At 38.2% G+C, this 21,381-nt stretch overlaps 1 protein-coding gene across 1 annotated transcript in view; it reads left to right on the forward strand.

Moving 5' to 3' along the window:
* Nucleotides 1-18,918, forward strand: part of LOC114366021 (RILP-like protein homolog) — a 32,214-nt gene extending 13,296 nt beyond the window's left edge. The window contains exons 4-11 of the mRNA XM_028322784.1: nucleotides 1,093-1,167; nucleotides 2,403-2,501; nucleotides 4,375-4,569; nucleotides 5,546-5,644; nucleotides 6,843-7,024; nucleotides 9,928-10,059; nucleotides 11,097-11,228; nucleotides 18,728-18,918. Of these exons, the coding sequence (XP_028178585.1) occupies nucleotides 1,093-1,167; nucleotides 2,403-2,501; nucleotides 4,375-4,569; nucleotides 5,546-5,644; nucleotides 6,843-7,024; nucleotides 9,928-10,059; nucleotides 11,097-11,228; nucleotides 18,728-18,845 (1,032 nt within the window). The 3' untranslated portion in view covers nucleotides 18,846-18,918. The remainder of the gene's footprint in view (nucleotides 1-1,092; nucleotides 1,168-2,402; nucleotides 2,502-4,374; nucleotides 4,570-5,545; nucleotides 5,645-6,842; nucleotides 7,025-9,927; nucleotides 10,060-11,096; nucleotides 11,229-18,727) is intronic.
* Nucleotides 18,919-21,381: the final 2,463 nt, after the last annotated feature.

A 21,381-nucleotide genomic window follows, 5' to 3' on the forward strand; every position in this document is an offset into this window, starting at 1 on the left:
ATTTAACGTCACGTGATACTATGTTTTGTATAATCATAGAGCTCGAAAGATTAAAATAACCGATTAAGATTAACTATTGTTAGATAATCATGTTTTTTTAAATAATCAATCATGATTATCTAACGATAAGTTAATCGTTGTAATAAGAATCAGTTTTACGCTTCCTCTTTCTACGAATAATAACTCTTTACTTGATGACTACCTAATTAATTGTGTCTTTTTTTGGCTCGACTAAAATTTAGAACGATTTTCATGTTCACATAGTCTTGTACGAGGGCTTTTTATAAAGAAAAAAAGGGACTTCTTACGAGGATTTCTAATAAAGAATCACAGACAGATAAAAGAAAAGTGCATAAAAAGGTTCACTTCGTTTTAAATTAGTTTTAAAGGATCAAAAGTGAATGGAGATAGATTCACACGGCATTTAATTCAATTCAAATTCCGTACCCGACGGTAAAGGCAAAAACGAGGCGATTCAAACTTGTAACATCTTGGAACTCTATCTGAGTGATGATGGCATTAGAAATCAAATGTGTGAAATGGTAATGAATGCAATCATGGTTGAATGCCCCTGTCTGTGTTTACTGATTGATGTGCTAAAGAAAGTAATCTCAATCCAATGACGGCACAAAATAAAGAACTCTCAAACGTTTGTGTTGAGATTCAGCAATTTTTTATCAATAGGTCAATCCATCATTTCGAAATTTCCTTTCGGCGTTCTTTTACATCTCAATTTAGTCCGTGTTCCAATATTAGAGAATTTAATTCGCGCAAAATAATAACAATCAATCATATCGAAACATGGGTGTTCCTGATAAATATTTATAAAAATGTAGTATATGACATATTATCTAATCTACGAGTACTCGACATGGAAATACACTCGATTCTGATATTTTTATATTTTTGTATATCAGTGAACAGCATTGTCTTGCTAGCATCACGTGTTTAACAACATAGATGTATAGTTAAGAATAACTTGTGTTAAATCTCAAGAAACTATACTTTGCGCATAGTTTTCTCCGAGAAAAAATATTTTAGGGAATATTTGTGTTATAATTTATTAACATGGCAATTTTGGACACTTTTCAGTTGACAAGTCAAGTCGAGAAGTTGGCACAAGTCAGCCGAGACCTCCGACGTAAACACAAGCAGCTACAAAATCAGGTAATGCCCAAAACCTACTTTTGATTCATAACAAGTTTGTTTAACGAAAGAAATAAATTGACTATGAAAATGTGCAATTTTGTGCTAACAATATCATGCAACTTCTATGAAAGAAATGGGTAGATCTGATACGGAACCTTCTGCTCCCAAACTTACCGATGTTAGTTTGGGAGCAGAAGGTTCCGTAGTTTCCGAGTGAGCCATAGTTCCAGCTACCCATTTCCGTTTTTTCTCTCGCTCTCACATTCATCGCTCGCGGTTCTTTGCGATATAACGAGACGATATGACCGGAAAGGGATAGCTGAAAGTGTGGTCCATAATACACGTTCATAGGGGCTTGCATATCTTGAGATATTAAGATCAAAGATGCAAGCGCTGCNACAAAATCTGTGAATGAGATTGAATCGATACTTCTGGATTAATTGTAAAGATTCTAAGATCTTTTCGATTGATTCCCGATTTTAATTATAATAATAACAACCGATAGAACTTATTTTTAGGTGTTCTGGAGATTATAATGGGCAAATAAAAAGAGTCTTTTATTTTTTTACATTCTCGTAGATCAAGTTAGTGATAACACAGTAGATATATGAGCTAAAGCAGTACGGAAACTTAGCCCTTTCGGNATAGTTCCAGCTACCCATTTCCGTTTTTTCTCTCGCTCTCACATTCATCGCTCGCGGTTCTTTGCGATATAACGAGACGATATGACCGGAAAGGGATAGCTGAAAGTGTGGTCCATAATACACGTTCATAGGGGCTTGCATATCTTGAGATATTAAGATCAAAGATGCAAGCGCTGCGATAATTCGATTCGGTCATCATTGAGAATTCAAAACTAGCATGAATAAAACCTCTGTTTTAAACTTGATCTATCCGCTAAAATGTAGGTTCTGAATTAACTCAATTCGATTGATAGCCATTATCCATTATTAGAACACTAATTAGCAAATAGATAATCTAAATTCCTAATCCTAAAAAATCTATTTTCATCTCTCATTACGAAAAGACACTAAAACCCTGTTTGATTTCATTCTAGCTTAAGGTTTTTTTGGATGCATTTCAATATTCAGATCAGAATAGAATCAAATTCTGATTAGTCAGTGGTTCTTAGTGTCGTTACGTAATATGGGCATTAAATCTGTGTGCATTTTGTCACGACCATGCTTTCTAAATAACGTAGACTCTTCAGACCTCATCAGTTACGTGCTAATGCATAAACCATTTGCATACAGATGCGCTTAGTATGCGAGGAGCGCTCGGAACTTACGGCCATAGTGCAGTCCCAGCAACGGGACATCGCCACACTACAGCAGGTCAATGTACAGAACCAGGTAAGGTCATCTTCATTCATCATTATGGATCTAACGCCTAAGTTCTAACTGAGTTAAGAGCGTTTACACCGTTTGGCGCAAAAACAGTACTTTTTCAACCCGTTACAATCATTAACCAGTTACATTATAAATATGTTATAGGCATAAATAATTAGGCAATTTCGTCGTCTAAATAGTTAGTTGAGAAAATATTTCGATTAGTATAGTATTTAAGAATTCTATCAAGATAAGACTACACAGGTTTTCAAATTTCCACTTTAGCGTCAGTTCACAAGCTGAAATTTGTATAAAATACTGTGAAAACGATATAACAAACATTTATATCCTATAGCATAGGTCCTTATGCAAATAGTTAGTTGAGAAAATTATTAGATTTAAGCATTTTACAATAAGAAATCACAAATTCAAAGATCGTGAAATACCCAAAAATCAAAGTGATTTTTACACCATTATTCTTTAATTCAACATAAAAATAGTTTAATATAATAAAATAACATCTTCTTTAAAATATTTACTTTAAAACGATATATAATTCATTGTTATTGTTTTGCTATAAACATTTGAAAACTATTAAAAAACGCCGCGCGCGAATCATTTCCAATGATGCCCCTTCTAACGCCGCGCTTCGCGTAAACGCTCTTAACGCCTGAGGCATGGGAGCAGCACGGGAGGGTGCTTTTGTGATGGACAAATGTCAGCGAGACCTCGGATCTTCTTCAGTGGGCTGAGTGTGAGTTTACATTTAACATAAGTTATTAAAAAAATATATGAAAATTTTGGTTTTTGAACTTTTCCCGCTAGGGGCGCTGTACTATCCGTCATACAATTAATGTCATTTATTGACGCGCTCAGCGCGTTTGATGAAAACTCACATTAGGCGCTCAGATTCAGATTTGTATGCTCTGTCACGTCATAATATTATGTCAATGTCACCCCTCCAGTGCCGCTTCCATTCCTCAGGCAATGATTCCGTTAAGCGCTTTACCTTAGTTTAGTGACGTACGATCTCTCTCTCTCTTTTGTGTTCTGCCTTATTCATAAAAAATAAGCATCTTATACAATAGGTTACTTTAGCCCTAAAATGTGTCACTTTCTGTAAAATGTCGATTTTGCTGTGATGAACATCGACAACAATGTTTAAATTTAAAGGGTGTTATAAAAGTTTTTATGACTGAGGGGTGAAATGTGTGAAATGTCATTGCTTTACCCTCATTACATTGAATGTTGCTATGTTATATTGTTTGTGTATGTGTTTTTGCAACAAAAAATACTTTTTCCTTCTTCCTAATCAATCCCTCAAACAAGATTGTTATTAACGTGGATACTCTGGAAGATATTTTGCATTGAAGCTACAGAATTATACCCAAGGTGTGAACGGGCTACTTAACGGCCGCCCTAAACCTACTCGGCGTTAACCTTTTACGGCTGTTTGGTCCCCACAGACCTACCCTCGTTTTTCTCATTTGAGCTTACGGTCGATACGTAGTCATAAAACGGTGTAGTCCACAATAGAAAATGAAAATTTTGACAATATTTACTTAATGATAAAAATCGGCTTACATTCAGCTTAAACTTTCTCAGTGCGTTAAAAGAATAAAAAAAAAATTATATATAAAAAACGATCCTAAGATAGGTATTTTGTCCCCCTTCAATAAAAAGGAGCCTTATATACCGCCCTCTAGCGATTACGAGACTAGGTAGCGTTTATTTATTATTGTTACGTGGTCCAAAGATGAGCCTACATATCCCTCCCAATAATTTATCACCACATAGGCTTAGAAATATTGATTCAAAAGAATTAGCTTCAAATTACAGAAGTGCTAAACCCCCATAAACACACAGTTTATTAAAAATCTCTGTCCTCCATTTCCAGAAGTGCAAAACATGCGGTGCGCCCACTCCTGACGGTGGCGATGAGACAGATCAAGCGTCTAACCGGACCTTTAGCGAGCACGAGCTGCTGGCCATACTGCAGGAAAGGAACGAGCTCAAGCTGAAGCTCAACCGGGCTGAAGAGCAGCTGCAGGCGCTGCAGGTGGAGCCACAACAAGACAGGTTAGTTAAAGATGTACGAGTTCAATTATTGCAAGTGTTGTTGCAACTACTGCAGTAGAAATAAGCTTAATCTGAAGAGCAGATGAAGGCGTTTTAGATAAAAAAAACCACAACAATATAAGTAGGTATAGCCTGACCAGGAACATAAAAACCCTGGCATAGTGGCGCGTCAATTGCATTTGATAGTGCAACACTGAGTACAGTCGTATAGATGACCCACGCTGAACTGTCCCGCCAAACTCAATGACAGGGGGGCGCTACCATCGTTCAACTATATGGTTTCCAACATGGCAAAAATCTGAACCAGCGATCCGGTATTGACGGTGGCGCCCCACTGTCAATGTCATCGACAGGACAGTCCAGTATTTTGGAACTATANAGCCATAGTTCCAGCTACCCATTTCCGTTTTTTCTCTCGCTCTCACATTCATCGCTCGCGGTTCTTTGCGATATAACGAGACGATATGACCGGAAAGGGGTAGCTGAAAGTGTGGTCCATAATACACGTTCATAGGGGCTTGCATATCTTGAGATATTAAGATCAAAGATGCAAGCGCTGCGATAATTTGATTCGGTCATCATTGAGAATTCAAAACTAGCATGAATAAAACCTCTGTTTTAAACTTGATCTATCCGCTAAAATGTAGGTTCTGAATTAACTCAATTCGATTGATAGCCATTATCCATTATTAGAACACTAATTAGCAAATAGATAATCTAAATTCCTAATTCTAAAAAATCTATTTTCATCTCTCATTACGAAAAGACACTAAAACCCTGTTTGATTTCATTCTAGCTTAAGGTTTTTTTGGATGCATTTCAATATTCAGATCAGAATAGAATCAAATTCTGATTAGTCAGTGGTTCTTAGTGTCGTTACGTAATATGGGCATTAAATCTGTGTGCATTTTGTCACGACCATGCTTTCTAAATGTAGAGACTTCAAACCTCATCAGTTACGTGCTAATGCATAAACCATTTGCATACAGATGCGCTTAGTATGCGAGGAGCGCTCGGAACTTACGGCCATAGTGCAGTCCCAGCAACGGGACATCGCCACACTACAGCAGGTCAATGTACAGAACCAGGTAAGGTCATCTTCATTCATCATTATAGATCTAACGCCTAAGTTTTAACTGAGTTAACGCCTGAGGTATGGAAGCAGTACGGGAGGGTGCTTTTGTGATGGACAAATGTCAGCGAGACCTCGGATCTCCTTCAGTGGGCTGAGTGTGAGTTTACATTTAACATAAGTTATTAAAAAATGTATGAAAATTTTAGTTTTTGAACGTTTCCCGCTAGGGGCGCTGTACAATCCGTCATACAATTAATGTCATTTATTGACGCGCTCAGCGCGCTTGATGAAAACTCACATTAGGCGCTCAGATTCAGATTTGTATGCTCTGTCACGTTATAAAGTATGTCAATGTCATCCCTCCAGTGTCGCTTCCATTCCTCAGGCAATGATTCCGTTAAGCGCTATACCTTTGTTTAGTGACGTACGATCTTTCTCTCTTTTGTGTTCTGCCTTATTTATAAAAAATAAGCATCTCTATACAATAGGTTACTTTAGCCATAAAATGTGTCACTTTCTGTGTCTGCGTCTCTGTGTTTTATAAGTTTTTATGACTGAGGGGTCAAATGTGTGAACTGTCATTGCTTTACCCTTGCCAAATTCATTACATTGAATGTTGCTATGTTATATTGTTTGTGTATGTGTTTTTGCAACAATAAATACTTCTTCCTTCTTCCTAATCAATCCCTCAAACAAGATTGTTATTAACGTGGATACTCTGGAAGATATTTTGCGTTGAAACTAATTTCACAGAATTATACCCAAGGTGTGAACGGGTTACTTAACGGCCTCCCTAAACCTACTCAGCGTTAACTTTTTACGGCTGTTTGGTCTCCACGGGCCAACCCTCGTTTTTCTCATTTGGGCTTACGGTCGATACTTAGTCATAAAACGGCACAGTCTACAATAAAAATTGCCTTTTTTTTGTAAATGCTTAATGATGAAAATCGACTCTCAGTGTCCTAAAAGAATAAAACTCAATTTTTAATTATAATAAAAAACTATCTTGTTTTTTGTCCCCCATTCAATAAAAAAGAGCCTCTCTCATATACCGCCCTCTAGCGATTACGAGACTTGGTAGCATTTTTTATTATTGTTTATGGTCCATAGATGAGCCTACATACCCCTCCCATTAATTGGCTTCCAATTACAGAAGTGCTAAACCCCCATAAACACACAGTTTATTCAAAATCTCTGTCCTCCATTTTCAGAAGTGCAAAACATGCGGTGCGCCCACTCCGGACGGTGGTGATGAGACAGATCAAGCGTCTAACCGGACCTTTAGCGAGCACGAGCTCCTGGCCATACTGCAGGAGAGGAACGAGCTCAAGCTGAAGCTCAACCGCGCCGAGGAGCAGCTGCAGGCGTTGCAGGTGGAGCCACAACAAGACAGGTTAGTTGTAAATTGAACCGTAATAATATAGGTATATGGTCTATTTGACTACTGGACGGAGGTGATGAAAGACTAGGACTCGAACTGATCCTTCAGCGAGCACGAGCTGCTGACCATACTGCAGGAGAGGAACGAGCTCAAGCTGAAGCTCAACCGGGCCGAGGAGCAGCTGCAGGCGCTGCAGGTGGAGCCACAACAAGACAGGTTAGTTGCAAATCGAACCATAACAGTGTAAATATATGATCTATTTGACTACTGGACGGAGGCGATGATAGACTAGGACTCGAACTGATCCTTCAGCGAGCACGAGCTGCTGGCCATACTGCAGGAGAGGAACGAGCTCAAGCTGAAGCTCAACCGGGCCGAGGAGCAGCTGCAGGCGCTGCAGGTGGAGCCACAACAAGACAGGTAAGTCAATAAGTTCTGTTGTAAATTGAACCATAATAATGTAGGTATATGGTCTATTTGACTACTGGGCGGAGACGATGAAAGACTAGGACTCGAACTGATCCTTCAGCGAGCACGAGCTGCTGGCCATACTGCAGGAGAGGAACGAACTCAAGCTGAAGCTAAACCGAGCTGAAAAGTAGTTGCGGGTGGAGCCTCAACAAGACAGGTTAGTCAATAAGCTCTGTTATAAATTGAACCATAATAATGTAGGTATAGGGTCTATTTGACTACTAGACGCAGGTGATGAAAGACTAGGACTCGAACTGATCCTTCAGCGAGCATGAGCTGCTGGCCATACTGCAGGAGAGGAACGAGCTCAAGCTGAAGCTCAACCGGGCCGAGGAGCAGCTGCAGGCGCTGCAGGTGGAGCCACAACAAGACAGGTTAGTTGTAAATTGAACCATAATAATGTAGGCATATGGTCTATTTGACTACTGGACGGAGGCGATGATAGACTAGGACTCGAACTGATCCTTCAGCGAGCACGAGCTGCTGGCCATACTGCAGGAGAGGAACGAGCTCAAGTTGAAGCTAAACCGAGCTGAAAAGTGGTTGCGGGTGGAGCCTCAACAAGACAGGTTAGTCAATAAGTTCTGTTGTAAGTTAAACCATAATTATGCAGGTATATGGTCTATTTGACTACTGGACGGAGACGATGAAAGACTAGGACTCGAACTGATCCTTCAGCGAGCACGAGCTGCTGGCCATACTGCAGGAGAGGAACGAGCTCAAGCTGAAGCTAAACCGAGCTGAAAAGTAGTTGCGGGTGGAGCCTCAACAGAACAGGTTAGTCAATATGTTCTGTTGAAGATTGAACCATAATAATGCAGGTATATGGTCTATTTCACTACACTACGGACGGAGGCGATTTCATTGGGCTCCGGCGAATACCGTAGGTTTTAGTAGGTAGGTCCCATCCCTTCTAGCGGAGACAGCTCCACATAACCGTCCCTTCGGCTGGTGGGCTTACAACTTTATGCATTTCCCGACACAAATAAGCTATACGAGTTCAGAAGATAACGAACCAAAATAATGTAGGCATAAAATGGACAGTCGTTCCAATAAAATAAAACAGGTGTTCCTCAGGGGAGTATTCTGGGGCCTTTGTTGATCCTTTTATATTTCAATGAATTGCCTAAGGCTGATGTCATCAGGTCACCTATAAACGCCATTGGCCGCTTGCAATGTCACTGTACGTCACGTTAAGCTGCTATAAAACGTACGGTTGTTCATATGCTGAAATCGGTGCATAAACACTAAAAAGTGTTTTTGTTTTGTTGCAAAAATCCCGTGAAGGTGATAATTTTATAGTAAACTAGCTGACCCGGCGAACTTTGTTCCGCCTTAATGGCAATAAATAAGCAGACTTTTTTTTTAATTTCGAACGGGATAAAAAGTATCCTATGTCCTTCTCCTGGCTCTAAACTACCTCCCTGACAATTTTCAGCTAAATCGGTTCAGCCGTTCTTGAGTTATAAGCGAAGTAACTAACACGACTTTCTTTTATATACAGGGTGTCCCGTAATGTAACGTCAAGCCGGAACTGGGTGTTGAGGCAAGTTGTGCTGGTTATCAGAAAAATATAAAAAAAATCTATGTGGCATATTTTAAAAATAATAGGCATTTAAAAAAAATCAAACAATTTTACTCCAGGTGACGGTCCTTTTGCTCGTGTTGCCACAAATCTTCACTTTTTCCAAATTTTTTTTTTGTTATGTAACCCTGAATAATGCTTCTCTAAATTGTTATCAAAATTACAAAACCAGCTGCTCCAGCTTGGATGAAAAAAATAAATTTTACCAAAAAAAATTTCAAAATAAAAATTTTGCCTAGTTTAAACTGACTGTACTGAAAAAAAAATGTACTACGCGAGTGTGGCAAGTGACGTCATAATTTGGCGCATTTAATAAGGATTCCAAAATGGTATGGTATGGTAAATACATTTTTTGGGAATAATGTATTTTTTTCATCCAAGCTGGAGCAGCTGGTTTTGTAATTTTGATAACAATTTAGAGAAGCATTATTCAGGGTTACATAACAAAAAAAAAATTTGGAAAAAGTGAAGATTTGTGGCAACACGAGTAAAAGGACCGTCACCTGGAGTAGAATTTTTTGATTTTTTTTAAATGCCTATTATTTTTAAAATATGCCACATAGATTTTTTTTTATATTTTTCTGATAACCAGCACAACTTGCCTCAACACCCAGTTCCGGTTTGACGTTACATTACGGGACACCCTGTATATAGAAATGCAACACAATAGTTTAAAATACAATATAAAGATGTCTATCAACAGTTCAATCGTTTACGTTGTAACAGCACGTCATGTATGTCTAACGACTAGTTTGTAAAACTGATCTAGCAAGTTTCATGTTGCAGAACTGAATGGGACATAATAGACGATGTATTTTCTAGTACTTGTGTCTAATATCTCAATGATATTCTGTTGCAGCGGCTCAGACACGTCTCCCTCCATGAGCACGGTGGCCAGTACAGCGGAGGAAGACGAGGCACCAGTCCAGGGTCCGCTACCGGCCGAACCAGACGACGCCCCGTGGAAGAGAAACAGCGGGATTAGGAAGTTGTAAGTATACGCTATGGTCTATGGTGATATTGGAGGTGGTTGTGGAGGGATTTGGAATTCTGTTATAAGCCTTGATCACACGTACCGAGTAAACGGGCGAGACAGTAAAATGTTTACTCGGTCGAGACAGTTGGGTGAGCGTGTCTCATACTCAAACGCTCGGCCGAGCACTCGGCGTGATGTTCATACACACCGAGTACTCGGCCGAGAGCACTGTCTCGCCCGTTTGCTCGGTACGTGTGATCAAGGCATTAGAGTTATAGATGACCTTGTAAATATTAAAATTTGCCGGAGCAAAATAAAAGAATTAAATATTTAAATTGACAACAATTTAATTGTGGGTTAGACACAAATATTTAAAAAGAAAAATTAAGGGATGGGTCGTTGGGCCGTTTGNTATATATCTAACATAGCTTAGATGTACCAGAATAATGTAGGCATAAAATGGACAGTTGTTTCGACAAAATAAAACGGTTTACCTTAGGGGAGCATTCTGGGACCTTTATTGTTCCTTTTACATTTCAATTATTTTTTTTAAATAGTCGAGTAGCGGTGGGATTCGAACCCGCGTTCCTCGGATCTCGAGTCGGCCACTCCGACCCCTTCACCGTTCGGCTATCGTGGCTTAAGGCTGAGGTCATCAGGTCACTTATAAACGGGATTGTACGTTTACAATGTCACTCCGTATGTCACGTGAAGCTGCTATAGAAACGTACAGTTGTTCATATGCTGACGTCAGCGCATGGACAATATAAAGATGTCGATCAGAACGCTTACGTTGTAACAGGATGTCGTGAATGTCGAATGACTCGTTTATCTTGCACGTTACGTCATATTGCAGAACTGAATGGGATATGATGAGTAGTAATAGGCGATGTAAAGTGCCCCATAAGGGCTACCTTTTCTTTTTTATTATTTACTATATTTTGACGTTCATAAGTGCCACTTGTGGTTTAAACTGAATAAATATTTTTGATATTGATTTTGATGTATTTTCTAGTACTTGTGCTTAATATCTCAATGATATTCTGTTGCAGCGGCTCAGACACGTCTCCCTCCATGAGTACGGTGGCCAGTACAGCGGAGGAGGACGAGGCACCAGTCCAAGGTCCGTTACCGGCCGAGCCAGATGACGCCCCGTGGAAGAGAAACAGCGGGATTAGGAAGTTGTGAGTATATGCTATGGTCTATGGTGATATTAGTGATATTAGAGGTGGTTGTGGAGGGATTTGGAATTCTGTTATAAGCCTTGATCACACGTACCGAGTAAACGGGCGAGACAGTAAAATGTTTACTCGGTCGAGACAGTTGGGTGAGCGAGTCTCATACCCGAGCGCTCGGCCGAGCACTCGGCGTAATGTTCATACACACCGAGTATTCGCCGAGAGCACTGTCTCGCCCGTTTGCTCGGTACGTGTGATCAAGGCATTAGAGTTATAGATGACCTACCTACAGAACTGTCACACCAAACTCATTGACATGGGGGAGCCATCATCGTTCAACCATAGTGTTTCCAACATGGCAAAAATCGGAACCAGCGATCCGGCATTGACGGTGGCGCCCCCCTGTCAATGTCACGACGGTGGCGCCCCCCTGTCAATGTCACGGGTGAGACAGTTCAGTGTATTGGGTCTATATCACGTTGACTTGTCGCAGTGACTTTTTTGTCACTCGTATCGATATTGAATTCACCCGGTTATCATGTCGTAGTGTGTCTTCATTGCCTTGATATGAGTGACAAGACAGGTACTCGTGACATAAATTACCGGTGCATGCTAGCCCTTACTTACTATAAAGGTGGATGGCATATTATGTTGTTTAGTTGTTTCTGTTTTTTTACTATTTTATAGATAAAGAGAGAGGTTTTTGTTACAAGAAGTACAGTTTAATTTGCATTAGAAATATTTCCTGAAGCATGAATATTGTAATTATAATGTATAAAGAGATATGATGGAACTTTTCCGCGATTTCGCTATATTTTATGTAAAACTACTTTGGCTGCCATGCTTTGGTTGCTACTTGGTGGCGGATTTATTTTAGGGTTACTCTTCTAATTTTTTTTTCGCAATATATTATAACAATGAAACTGAAAAAATATTTAATCTTATAATAAATTCTTTGTAAATATAAATATGACGTATTCGTTTGCATGCTATAGAATTTACTTTCTTAGCGCTTATTTTGTATAGTTGTAAAAATTGTTGCATGTTGTATATATTTATTCTTTCACATGATCACTCATTTTGATTACATATCTGTGTGTCACACATACATTTCATACACTTTTACTTTATTTGGTTCTGGTACATTATTTCGTTTTTGGTTTTTATTCATTTGGGCAGTAGAAAATACGCATGAGATTATTTATTTGAACTAGATAAGTGTGAAAATTAATGCATAAGATTATCAGTTTTTCAAATATATCGAATTAAATGGCAGTAAATATTTATTGCTATTAGAATATCCAATAATAATATTAATTCAGTTACTGAAGATGAAAACTTAATTGACCCCATAAACAAATTCTATATTTCTGATTAATGCAATAAAATAACTCATTTCCGAATGTTACTTTTACAAAAGTTAGTCAAGCTGAATTTGCGGTGCTTCATAACATATTGTTTTCGTATATTCGGATCTACCCATACTTCTCACTGACAGCGAGATGCCGGCATTAGCGAAAGAGATGGATAGATTTGAATATACGGGAATGACTTAGAATTAACCCCAGTTAGAAACTTAGATTTGACTTTATCTGTAATATAAATTCTTTCATCTATCACATTGTATTTTATTTTTACTGTCCATTTAATTCGATATTTTTAAAGACAAGGGGTGACCAACATTTTGCGGTGTTCAAAATTATTTTATCTTTTATAGGTGGTTATTTTATAATGGAAAATGAGACCAGGGCCGAAAGAGATCATTTTTACACGGACAGCGCACGGCACGTTGCATGAACGGTCCATATTATAGTCACTACGACGACGCTTTTTGCTTCACTACCCTCCTTTATCCTGATCCTACTATATTGTTAATTTATATTATATCTATGTGTAGCACTTACCATCGGTTTTCATTGATAAATAACTCATATCATTCTAGCACAAGAAAGTTTTTATTACCAAAATAAATGTAAATGCTAGACGCATTTATTTTGTCACTTTTTTAATAACAATCAATGTGCTGTGTTTTTATATCTCGTTGTTCAAAGGTTTCTATGTACAGTTGCAGTTTAATCTTTGGATATTTTCTGCTCACTGCTTACCGAAAATATCCATTCTTACAGCATATCAACATTTGACAGTTGATTACATTATAAGTGATGCTGATATCATCACGCTAAAACAGTTTAACACTGTAATATACAAAACATGAAACTAAAAATGTTGTCAACCACTAATTAAGTAAACTTTAGTAAACACAAAGGCTTTTTAATCAAGAACCAGTCTCATATGCAGATTTTTTTTACTGGTGATAAGGAAGAAATCCTGTAAGTCTATAGAATAGAGCATTTCAATTAGAGTTTGGAAATCAACAAAAAAACGTTTGAAACTAAAGTTATAGCAAAAATGCTGAATCTGAGGTCACAGCCTTAACACAGTCAAAGAGGCCGCTCATCAGAACATAGGCTTGAAAATCACCTAATTTTTATAATTTAACTTGTTTACTCTTATGTTTATGTCCCCTCCCCATTTAGTTNAATCAAAACTCAGTGAATCACTTACAATGACACAATCAAGTGACAAAGGGAATACGGTACACTTTGTAATATGTGACCTTACGGTCCGTTGGAATGTTTGTTTGTGGAAATCGGTAAGTATTCAATCTCGCCAAGAAAAAAAAGTGTTACAACCTACCTACAGAACTGTCACACCAAACTCATTGACATGGGGGAGCCATCATCGTTCAACCATAGAGTTTCCAACATGGAAAAAATCGGAACCAGCGATCTGGTATTGACGGTAGCGCCCCCCTGTCAATGTCACGGGTGGGACATTTCAGTGTATTGGTTTTATATCGCGTTGACTTGTCGCAGTGACTTTTTTGTCACTCGTATCGATTATTTATTAGTTTCAACCGGTTATCATGTTGTAGTGTGCCTTCATAGTCTTGATATGAGTGACAAAACAGGTACTTGTGACATAAATTACCGGTGCATGCTAGCCCTTACATACTATAAAGGTGGATGGTATAATGTTGTTTCGATGTTTATGTTTCTGCTTTTTACTGTTTTGTTAGAAGATACAGGTTTTTGTTACAAGAAATATGTTCATGAAGCATGGATATTTGAATTCTAATTATATTGAATGTATTTAAAGGGTTATAATGGAACTATTTCTGCTATTTTGGCTATATTTAACTACATAAAAATAAATACTTTGGCCATCATGCTTTGGTTACTATTTGGTGACGGATTTATTATCTAATGTTCTTAAAGGATACATCTTGTCTATGAAACTGAAATATATTATTTAGTTGTATAATATTACATTATTTGTAAATATAAATAATATGTTTTCATTTTGCATGCTATAGAATTTACTTACTTTCTTTGGCGCTATTTTTATAGTTATGTTGTAAAAATGGTTGTTGTTGCATGTTGTATTGTTTATTTATTCTTTCACATGATCACTCATTTTGATTACATACACAGGTATGTAATCTTTATGTCACACATACATTTCATACACTTTTACTTTATTTGGTTCTGGTACATTATTTCGTTTTTTGGTTTTATTCATTTGGGCAGTAGAAAATACGCATGAGATTATTTATTTCAACTAGATAAGTGTGAAAATTAATGCATAAAATTATCAGTTTTTCAAATATATCGAATTAAATGGAGCTAAATATATTTTGCTATTTAATCTCTAATAATAATAACAGAAGTTGAATACAGTAATACTAAAGATAAAGACTTAATTGACCTTATAAACTAAATCACACAATAAATTTAATTCTGATTATTGCAATAAAATACTCATTTCTGAATGTTACTTTTACAAAATTCGTCTAGCCGAATTTGCGGTACTTCAAAACGTTGTTTTCGTACATTCGGATCTGTCCATCCTTCTCATTCACAGAGAGATGCCGGCATGAGCGAAAGAGATGGGTAGATTTGAATATACGGGAACGACTTAGAATTAACCCCAGTTAGAAACTTACATTAGAATTTAACTGTAACTTAAATTCTTTCATCATTCACGTTGTATTTTATTTTTACTGTCCATTTAATTCGATATTTTGAAAGACAAGGGGTGACCAACATTTTTCGGTGTTCAAAATTATTTTATCTTTTATAGGTGGTTATTTTATAATGGAAAATGAGACCAGGGCCGAAAGAGATCATTTTTACACGGACAGCGCACGGCACGTTGCATGAACGGTCCATTATAGTCAATACGACGACGCTTTTTGCTTCACTACCCTCCTTTATCCCGATCCTACTATATTATTAATTTATATTATATCTATGTGTAGCACTTACCATCGGTTTTCATTGATAAATAACTCATATAATTTATAGCACAAGAAAGTTTTTATTACCGAAATAAATGTAAATGCTAGACGCATTTCTATTGTCACTTTTTTAATAACAATTGATGTGCTGTGTTTTTATATCTCATTGTTTAAAGGTTTCTATGTACAGTTGCAGTTTAATCTTTGGATATTTTCTGCTCACTGCTTACCGAAAATATCCATTCTTACAGCATATCAACATTTGACAGTTGATTGCATTATGTGATGCTGGTATCATCACGCTAAAACAGTTTAACACCGTAATATACAAAACATGAAATTAAAAATGTTGTCAACCACTAATTAAGTAAACTTTAGTAAACACGAAGGCTTTTTAATCAAGAACCAGTCTCATATGCAGATTTTTTTTACTGGTGATAAGGAAGAAATCCTGTAAGTCTATAGAATAGAGCATTTCAATTGGAGTTTGGAAATCAACAAAAAACGTGTGAACCTGAAGTTTTAGCAAAAATGCTGAATCTGAGGTCACAGCCTAAACACAGTCAAAGAGGCTGCTCATCAGAACAGGCTTGAAAATCACTACCTTTTTATAATTTAACTTGTTTACTCTTATGTTTATGTCCCCTCCCTATTTAGTTCCTTTATTTTGTGTTGCCCCTAACCTGTTGGTGTGGCCAGGTTCTGGTTGGCGCTGACGAGACGCGATGAGGGCCGCAGGTCGCCCCCGCCAAGGATCTCTTTCGGCCCTTGGTACTGATCGCCGCTTGCCCGGTAGGTGTATGATAGTTTAGGGCCTCCGCTAAAACTCGCGTGAACTCCGCAACACTGTTTAGTTCGGGTCTAAAGTCCGGTCGCCGAGCAGATAGAATTGCATACAATGACCCCAAGCTACCTATCCTTATCGCTCGCGCGTATAGATCGTTTCATCCACAAAGACGCGCTCCACCATTCTTCCGCTAATGTTTGAGTGTTATCGGTACATGCTAAATTATCCATGAGTGCACATGCACACTACAATAATGAGGCTCGGATTGCTCGGATCGAACTCCCCGCACCCCGCGCTTCTCTCGACCAAAAATTGGTGGGGCGCGTCTTTGTGGATGAAACGATCTATATTATATTGCTGTCGAGCTCGCAACACTCACTGTGCGACGGGCGGCCGTAGTGAGTCTGCGTAATTATGCGCGAGCGATAAGGATAGGTAGCTTGGGGTCATTGTCCCAAATTCTGTCTGCTCGGCGACCAGGCTTTATCTGTCACCGTTGCTCATGCTGCCATCTTGCTTTGCGTGAGAGAGATGGCAACATTTGAAACTTCGGAGTAAACCCGTTGTATTGTAAAATTTCTGTGAGCAGCTTAGTGTGACGCGTGCATTTCTAGATGGATAGATCTTTTGCATTAATAGATTGGCGCAAGCAGCGTCCGCGCAAGTTTTAGCGTAGGTCCTTAGGGTGCCTCCACATTAATAGGTTGGCCACGAATGTTACTGGTTTACTAAAAGCGGTTCAAATAATCATCCCCATCCGATTGATAAATGTATTTTTTTTTCCTTTTATTTGATTTAAAAGAGAATAAACTAATGCTTTTGAAATCTAGGATCAGTAGAATCAGTGTAATGATATTTCTATATGTTCTGCGATGAATAAGTTCCTGAAATATCATTTTACTGATGCGCAATATGCATGTGGTAATATTATTCTAGTTACAATAAACCTTTAGTCTAGATTAATAATTAATCTGATTCGTTAATTATTAACGAATCAGTTTTTTGAAGGTGCAAGAATCCAGCAGACTAATTTCACTAATTTACCACGAGCAATTTTTTTACAAGTATAACAATTAATATCGCATCACTGTCAAAATAAATAAGCACATAAAAATCAAGTTTCGAATTTTTGGTGGAATCGGTTTGCTGTTTTCTCACAATGCCCTTCAATAATTTCTAATTTTAGTTATGTAAGCATTTTTCCCGGTAATTTCATGGTCTAACAGTTTTATTTTAATCAACAATAAATTTTGTTAATGTGAATCCTTAATGGTGCATGCAACTAACGTGTCGAAATATTGGGCGCTCAAGTAAAATTATTAACGTTTTAATAATGTATGCTTGTTTTTGTTGCGAATATTCCAAAACAGGCATATTATTATGTCACTTTTAATAATTATAACTTTGCTTGAAAGTTTGAAAAGGAAGAAAAATCCTCGTAAGAGGTTATTTCAGCCTCTGACGATTTCTAATGACCTAAAAAATGTCCGTCATTGATTAATGATGATTCATTCATTATCATTATTTCAGCCACGGTACTGAACTAGGCGTCCCCTAATGATTTCCACATCGCCCGGTTGGTGGCAACCTTCAATCCGTTCTAATATTATTATTTTTTCATTTATTATCATTTTACAAAGGAAGTTCTTAAACATTATTACAATTATGCATTGGCATAAACCACTGAGGTTTGTTTGCAATGCTAGATGCGGTCAGTCTATTGAATAGACAGTTTGACACCATACCCCAATAATTCAAAACCACAACTTTAAAAAAAAAAGACCCTTAATTCTGGTCTTAAAAACTTAATTAATTTTAAATTACCTATAAATTACGATTTTTGTTCGCATTGTAATTGAAAAAAGTAGTATCATTGAGTTGAAAAAATAGTGACGTCACTTGCTTGTAGTGCCATACAAAATCTATGGGAGAGTTTCGTTTTGACAGTTTAAAAAAGTACGTCAATTGATTGGTGGTGTCAACACCTCTATTGGAAAGCTTTTGGCTTTGAGTGTCACGAACTATTTAACGCTGACTGTCCAAATCTGTACCTAGACCACGCCCTTGCTGTCACTTTAGAATCCTGTGACTATATGACATGGAAAACCTTAGGCTGAGTTGCACTAACATACTTTAATCGTAACTACAACAAAAACTAGTGCTTTTTGAATGGATTTTCGTAATAGGTCATTGCAGCTACTGACGATCTCTTCTGACCTCAAGAATGCCATTTTTCTTCTTCTTCGTCCTCGGTCCTCTACTGATGAGGATCGCGACCACAGATAGTGTTCCTCCACCGACTGCGGTCATAAGCTGCGTGAACCGCACGATGCAAACTTCCGCCCACCGTCCTTTTTAATATGTTGTAATAATAATTTGATTGACATGCTTTTAATTATGTATTGCATTTTCTTTCAGTTTTCGCAAGCTCTTTGTTGAGTCTGATATCACCGTGGGATCGTTCCCGCGCCGCTCGCTTAACTCGTTCGCCAGCAAGATGTCCGCGCCCGGTGGCCCCCCCACCGCCCCCGCGTAGGCACTCCGACCCCTCCGCCCCCACCGCCGACCCCCCCACCACACGCGTGCCCCCCCACACCCCCCACAAACTGGAGCTCGACTTGCGGCAAGAACTACTCAACACAAATGACAACATCGAATTCGATTCCTGGCTCGGATGCAACTTCGATCAAGATACAGAACAACATCACCGCTTCGAACACGACATCCCACTACAAAGGTCAGTGTCCCTAGATAGAGGCGTAGACGTATTCAATTATTTGCAGACCATCGGATCAGACTGGTCGGGCAGCAGTATCGGGTCTACCTGGACAGTCCATTCGTTTGGGCAAGGTATAGAACGGTACAGGAGCGTTGAAGATATCCCAGCTTCTCAGATTAGAGTGAAAAGCAGGCGTGCATCTTCAGATTTCGACGGCGCGTTCGGACGCAGCCTAGCGTTATCCGTCTTGAGGGACAGTTATAGGGGCATTGACATGGGCAGTGGGAGTCTGTCGCCGCAGATCAAGAAATTGAAATGGACCTATTCGGTAACCGACTCCTTTGAGGACTTCGCCGATTCGAAAGTCGATGATCTGCGGACTACGGAGGCCGCATTCCTTGGAACAAAGAGACCTTATTGCAGGAGCTGTTCGTTGGAATCGAGCAAGTCGAATGCCAGTAGCGATTTTGAGGGCTATGTAAGCAGTGGTAGACAATCACCACAGATCAAAAATTTTAAAAAGAATGTGTCGCTTCGAAATTTAATACAAGTAAAACGGGCCACGTTTGATTTGAAATCAGATAGTGAAGATAGTGAAATAGAGGCGTTTACGCCCTACTTCAAAGATATATCCATAAAGACTAGAAAAGCAAAGGAACTTTCAGATAAAGGGTTAGACACGAAAAATTTACCGACATTGGTCAAACATTTGAAAAGCTTTTCGTTGCGAAAAAATCTTGCGGAAACAAGTGAAGGATCGGAAAACTCTAAATTGAAGATGAATGAGATGAGTGATAGAAAGAGATTGCTTCACAGAAGCATGTCAATTGATGCGGAAAAGACAAACGTCAAAAGTGAGGCAGAATGTGGATGTATGGATGGACATCAGAAGAGGATCGGGATGACGCGTCACATGTCTTTTGTTGGGGTGAAGAAAATGGAAACGAATTTGAGGAAGGAGGTATTGATCAAGCAGAATATGAGCTACCTCCACAGCAGCTGCGAAGATATCTTGGCTAGGAGCCACAAAAAGACACGTCGCAGGTCGATCGAGTCGAATGCGGACTCAGGCTTTCCTTCAATGAAAAACACCTCCAAGATTGAAGTTCGTAGTAACATTCAATTACCGAAAAAAGACGTTACTACGACGAAAGGTCCGCAATCCAATCAAGCGGTCCCTATAAAAGCAACTGATGAAAACCGTTTTCAAGCAACCAGTGTTGCCAAATGTGAAAACATAAATCCTACCAATACTTCCAATTTAGTAGAAATAAGTAGAATTTGTGACTGTCGAATTTGTACGGAGGACGAGAGAGAGGATAGAATGTCGTTGATTCGTAGGATGTTAAACAAACTCTTTATGAAAATTATCTCTGGCAGAGATTATGGTAGGAAGTTGACATATTGGGATGAGAATAATAATTTAAACGAAAATGAAATGTATACTTGTATTATGCATATACTGAAGTTGATGCTTGGTCTTTGGTTGAGGCATTTAGATCACAATTAATTTAGATAGTAGAATGTCGGTAAAGGTTATAATATATTGAATGTTGATGAAGTTAAAGTAGTTGTTTGTGATTAGTTCTTGTCTTCAAACTCTTCACTTCTTCTGACAATGACTATGTCATAGAAATTGAATCCGTAACCGGTAATAATTATGACTCATAATATTTTGAAGTAAGCTTCTCTGTTTTCTAATAGTGCACATGTTAGTTTTAGGAATATTTTGCCAACTAATCGAATATTCTTACTAAACTCTCAGTCTGTCATCATTCTTAACATTTCCAATTCATGTCAATTTCCTATGTCATAAGTATGGATGTTATAAATAGGTGTTATGCTGAATTTTAGTACAAAACAGAAACGATTAACTACGACTATATGAAGTCTTGTACATCCTACGTGGTATATTAATGTTGTTGCTTCCAATTTGTACTAATATTTGGTACGTGTGTGTTTTGCCCGATTCACGGAACATTTCACAGATTGACCGAAATTCTCTATGGTCCAATTTTACAGGCCATATTTTATCATTGACATACGTAAAATAATTTTTCAACACCAATTTTTTTTTTCATAGTAATTTTTTTTCATTCGAATCGGGCAACATTGAGAAGTGACTGACACGCAAAGGCTGTGTATGTGTGACATTATATACATTAAAGTATGATATCACAGCTTGTAATCGTTTATGTTTAAGTTACAACTTGTATTAAGTTTGGACCGTGGTTGCATACTTGTTTATTGATGTTGAACGTGGGATCGCGGTCTTGAGCCTTCATGTCACTGTTCCAACTGAGAACTTTGAATCACAACATTTGGTGCGTGGACTCTTCACTCCCCATGGATT

The sequence above is a fragment of the Ostrinia furnacalis genome, unplaced genomic scaffold, assembly GCF_004193835.3.
Source record: "Ostrinia furnacalis isolate ACB-3 unplaced genomic scaffold, ASM419383v2 OfSCF0504, whole genome shotgun sequence".
NCBI classification, from domain to species: Eukaryota; Metazoa; Arthropoda; class Insecta; order Lepidoptera; family Crambidae; genus Ostrinia; species Ostrinia furnacalis.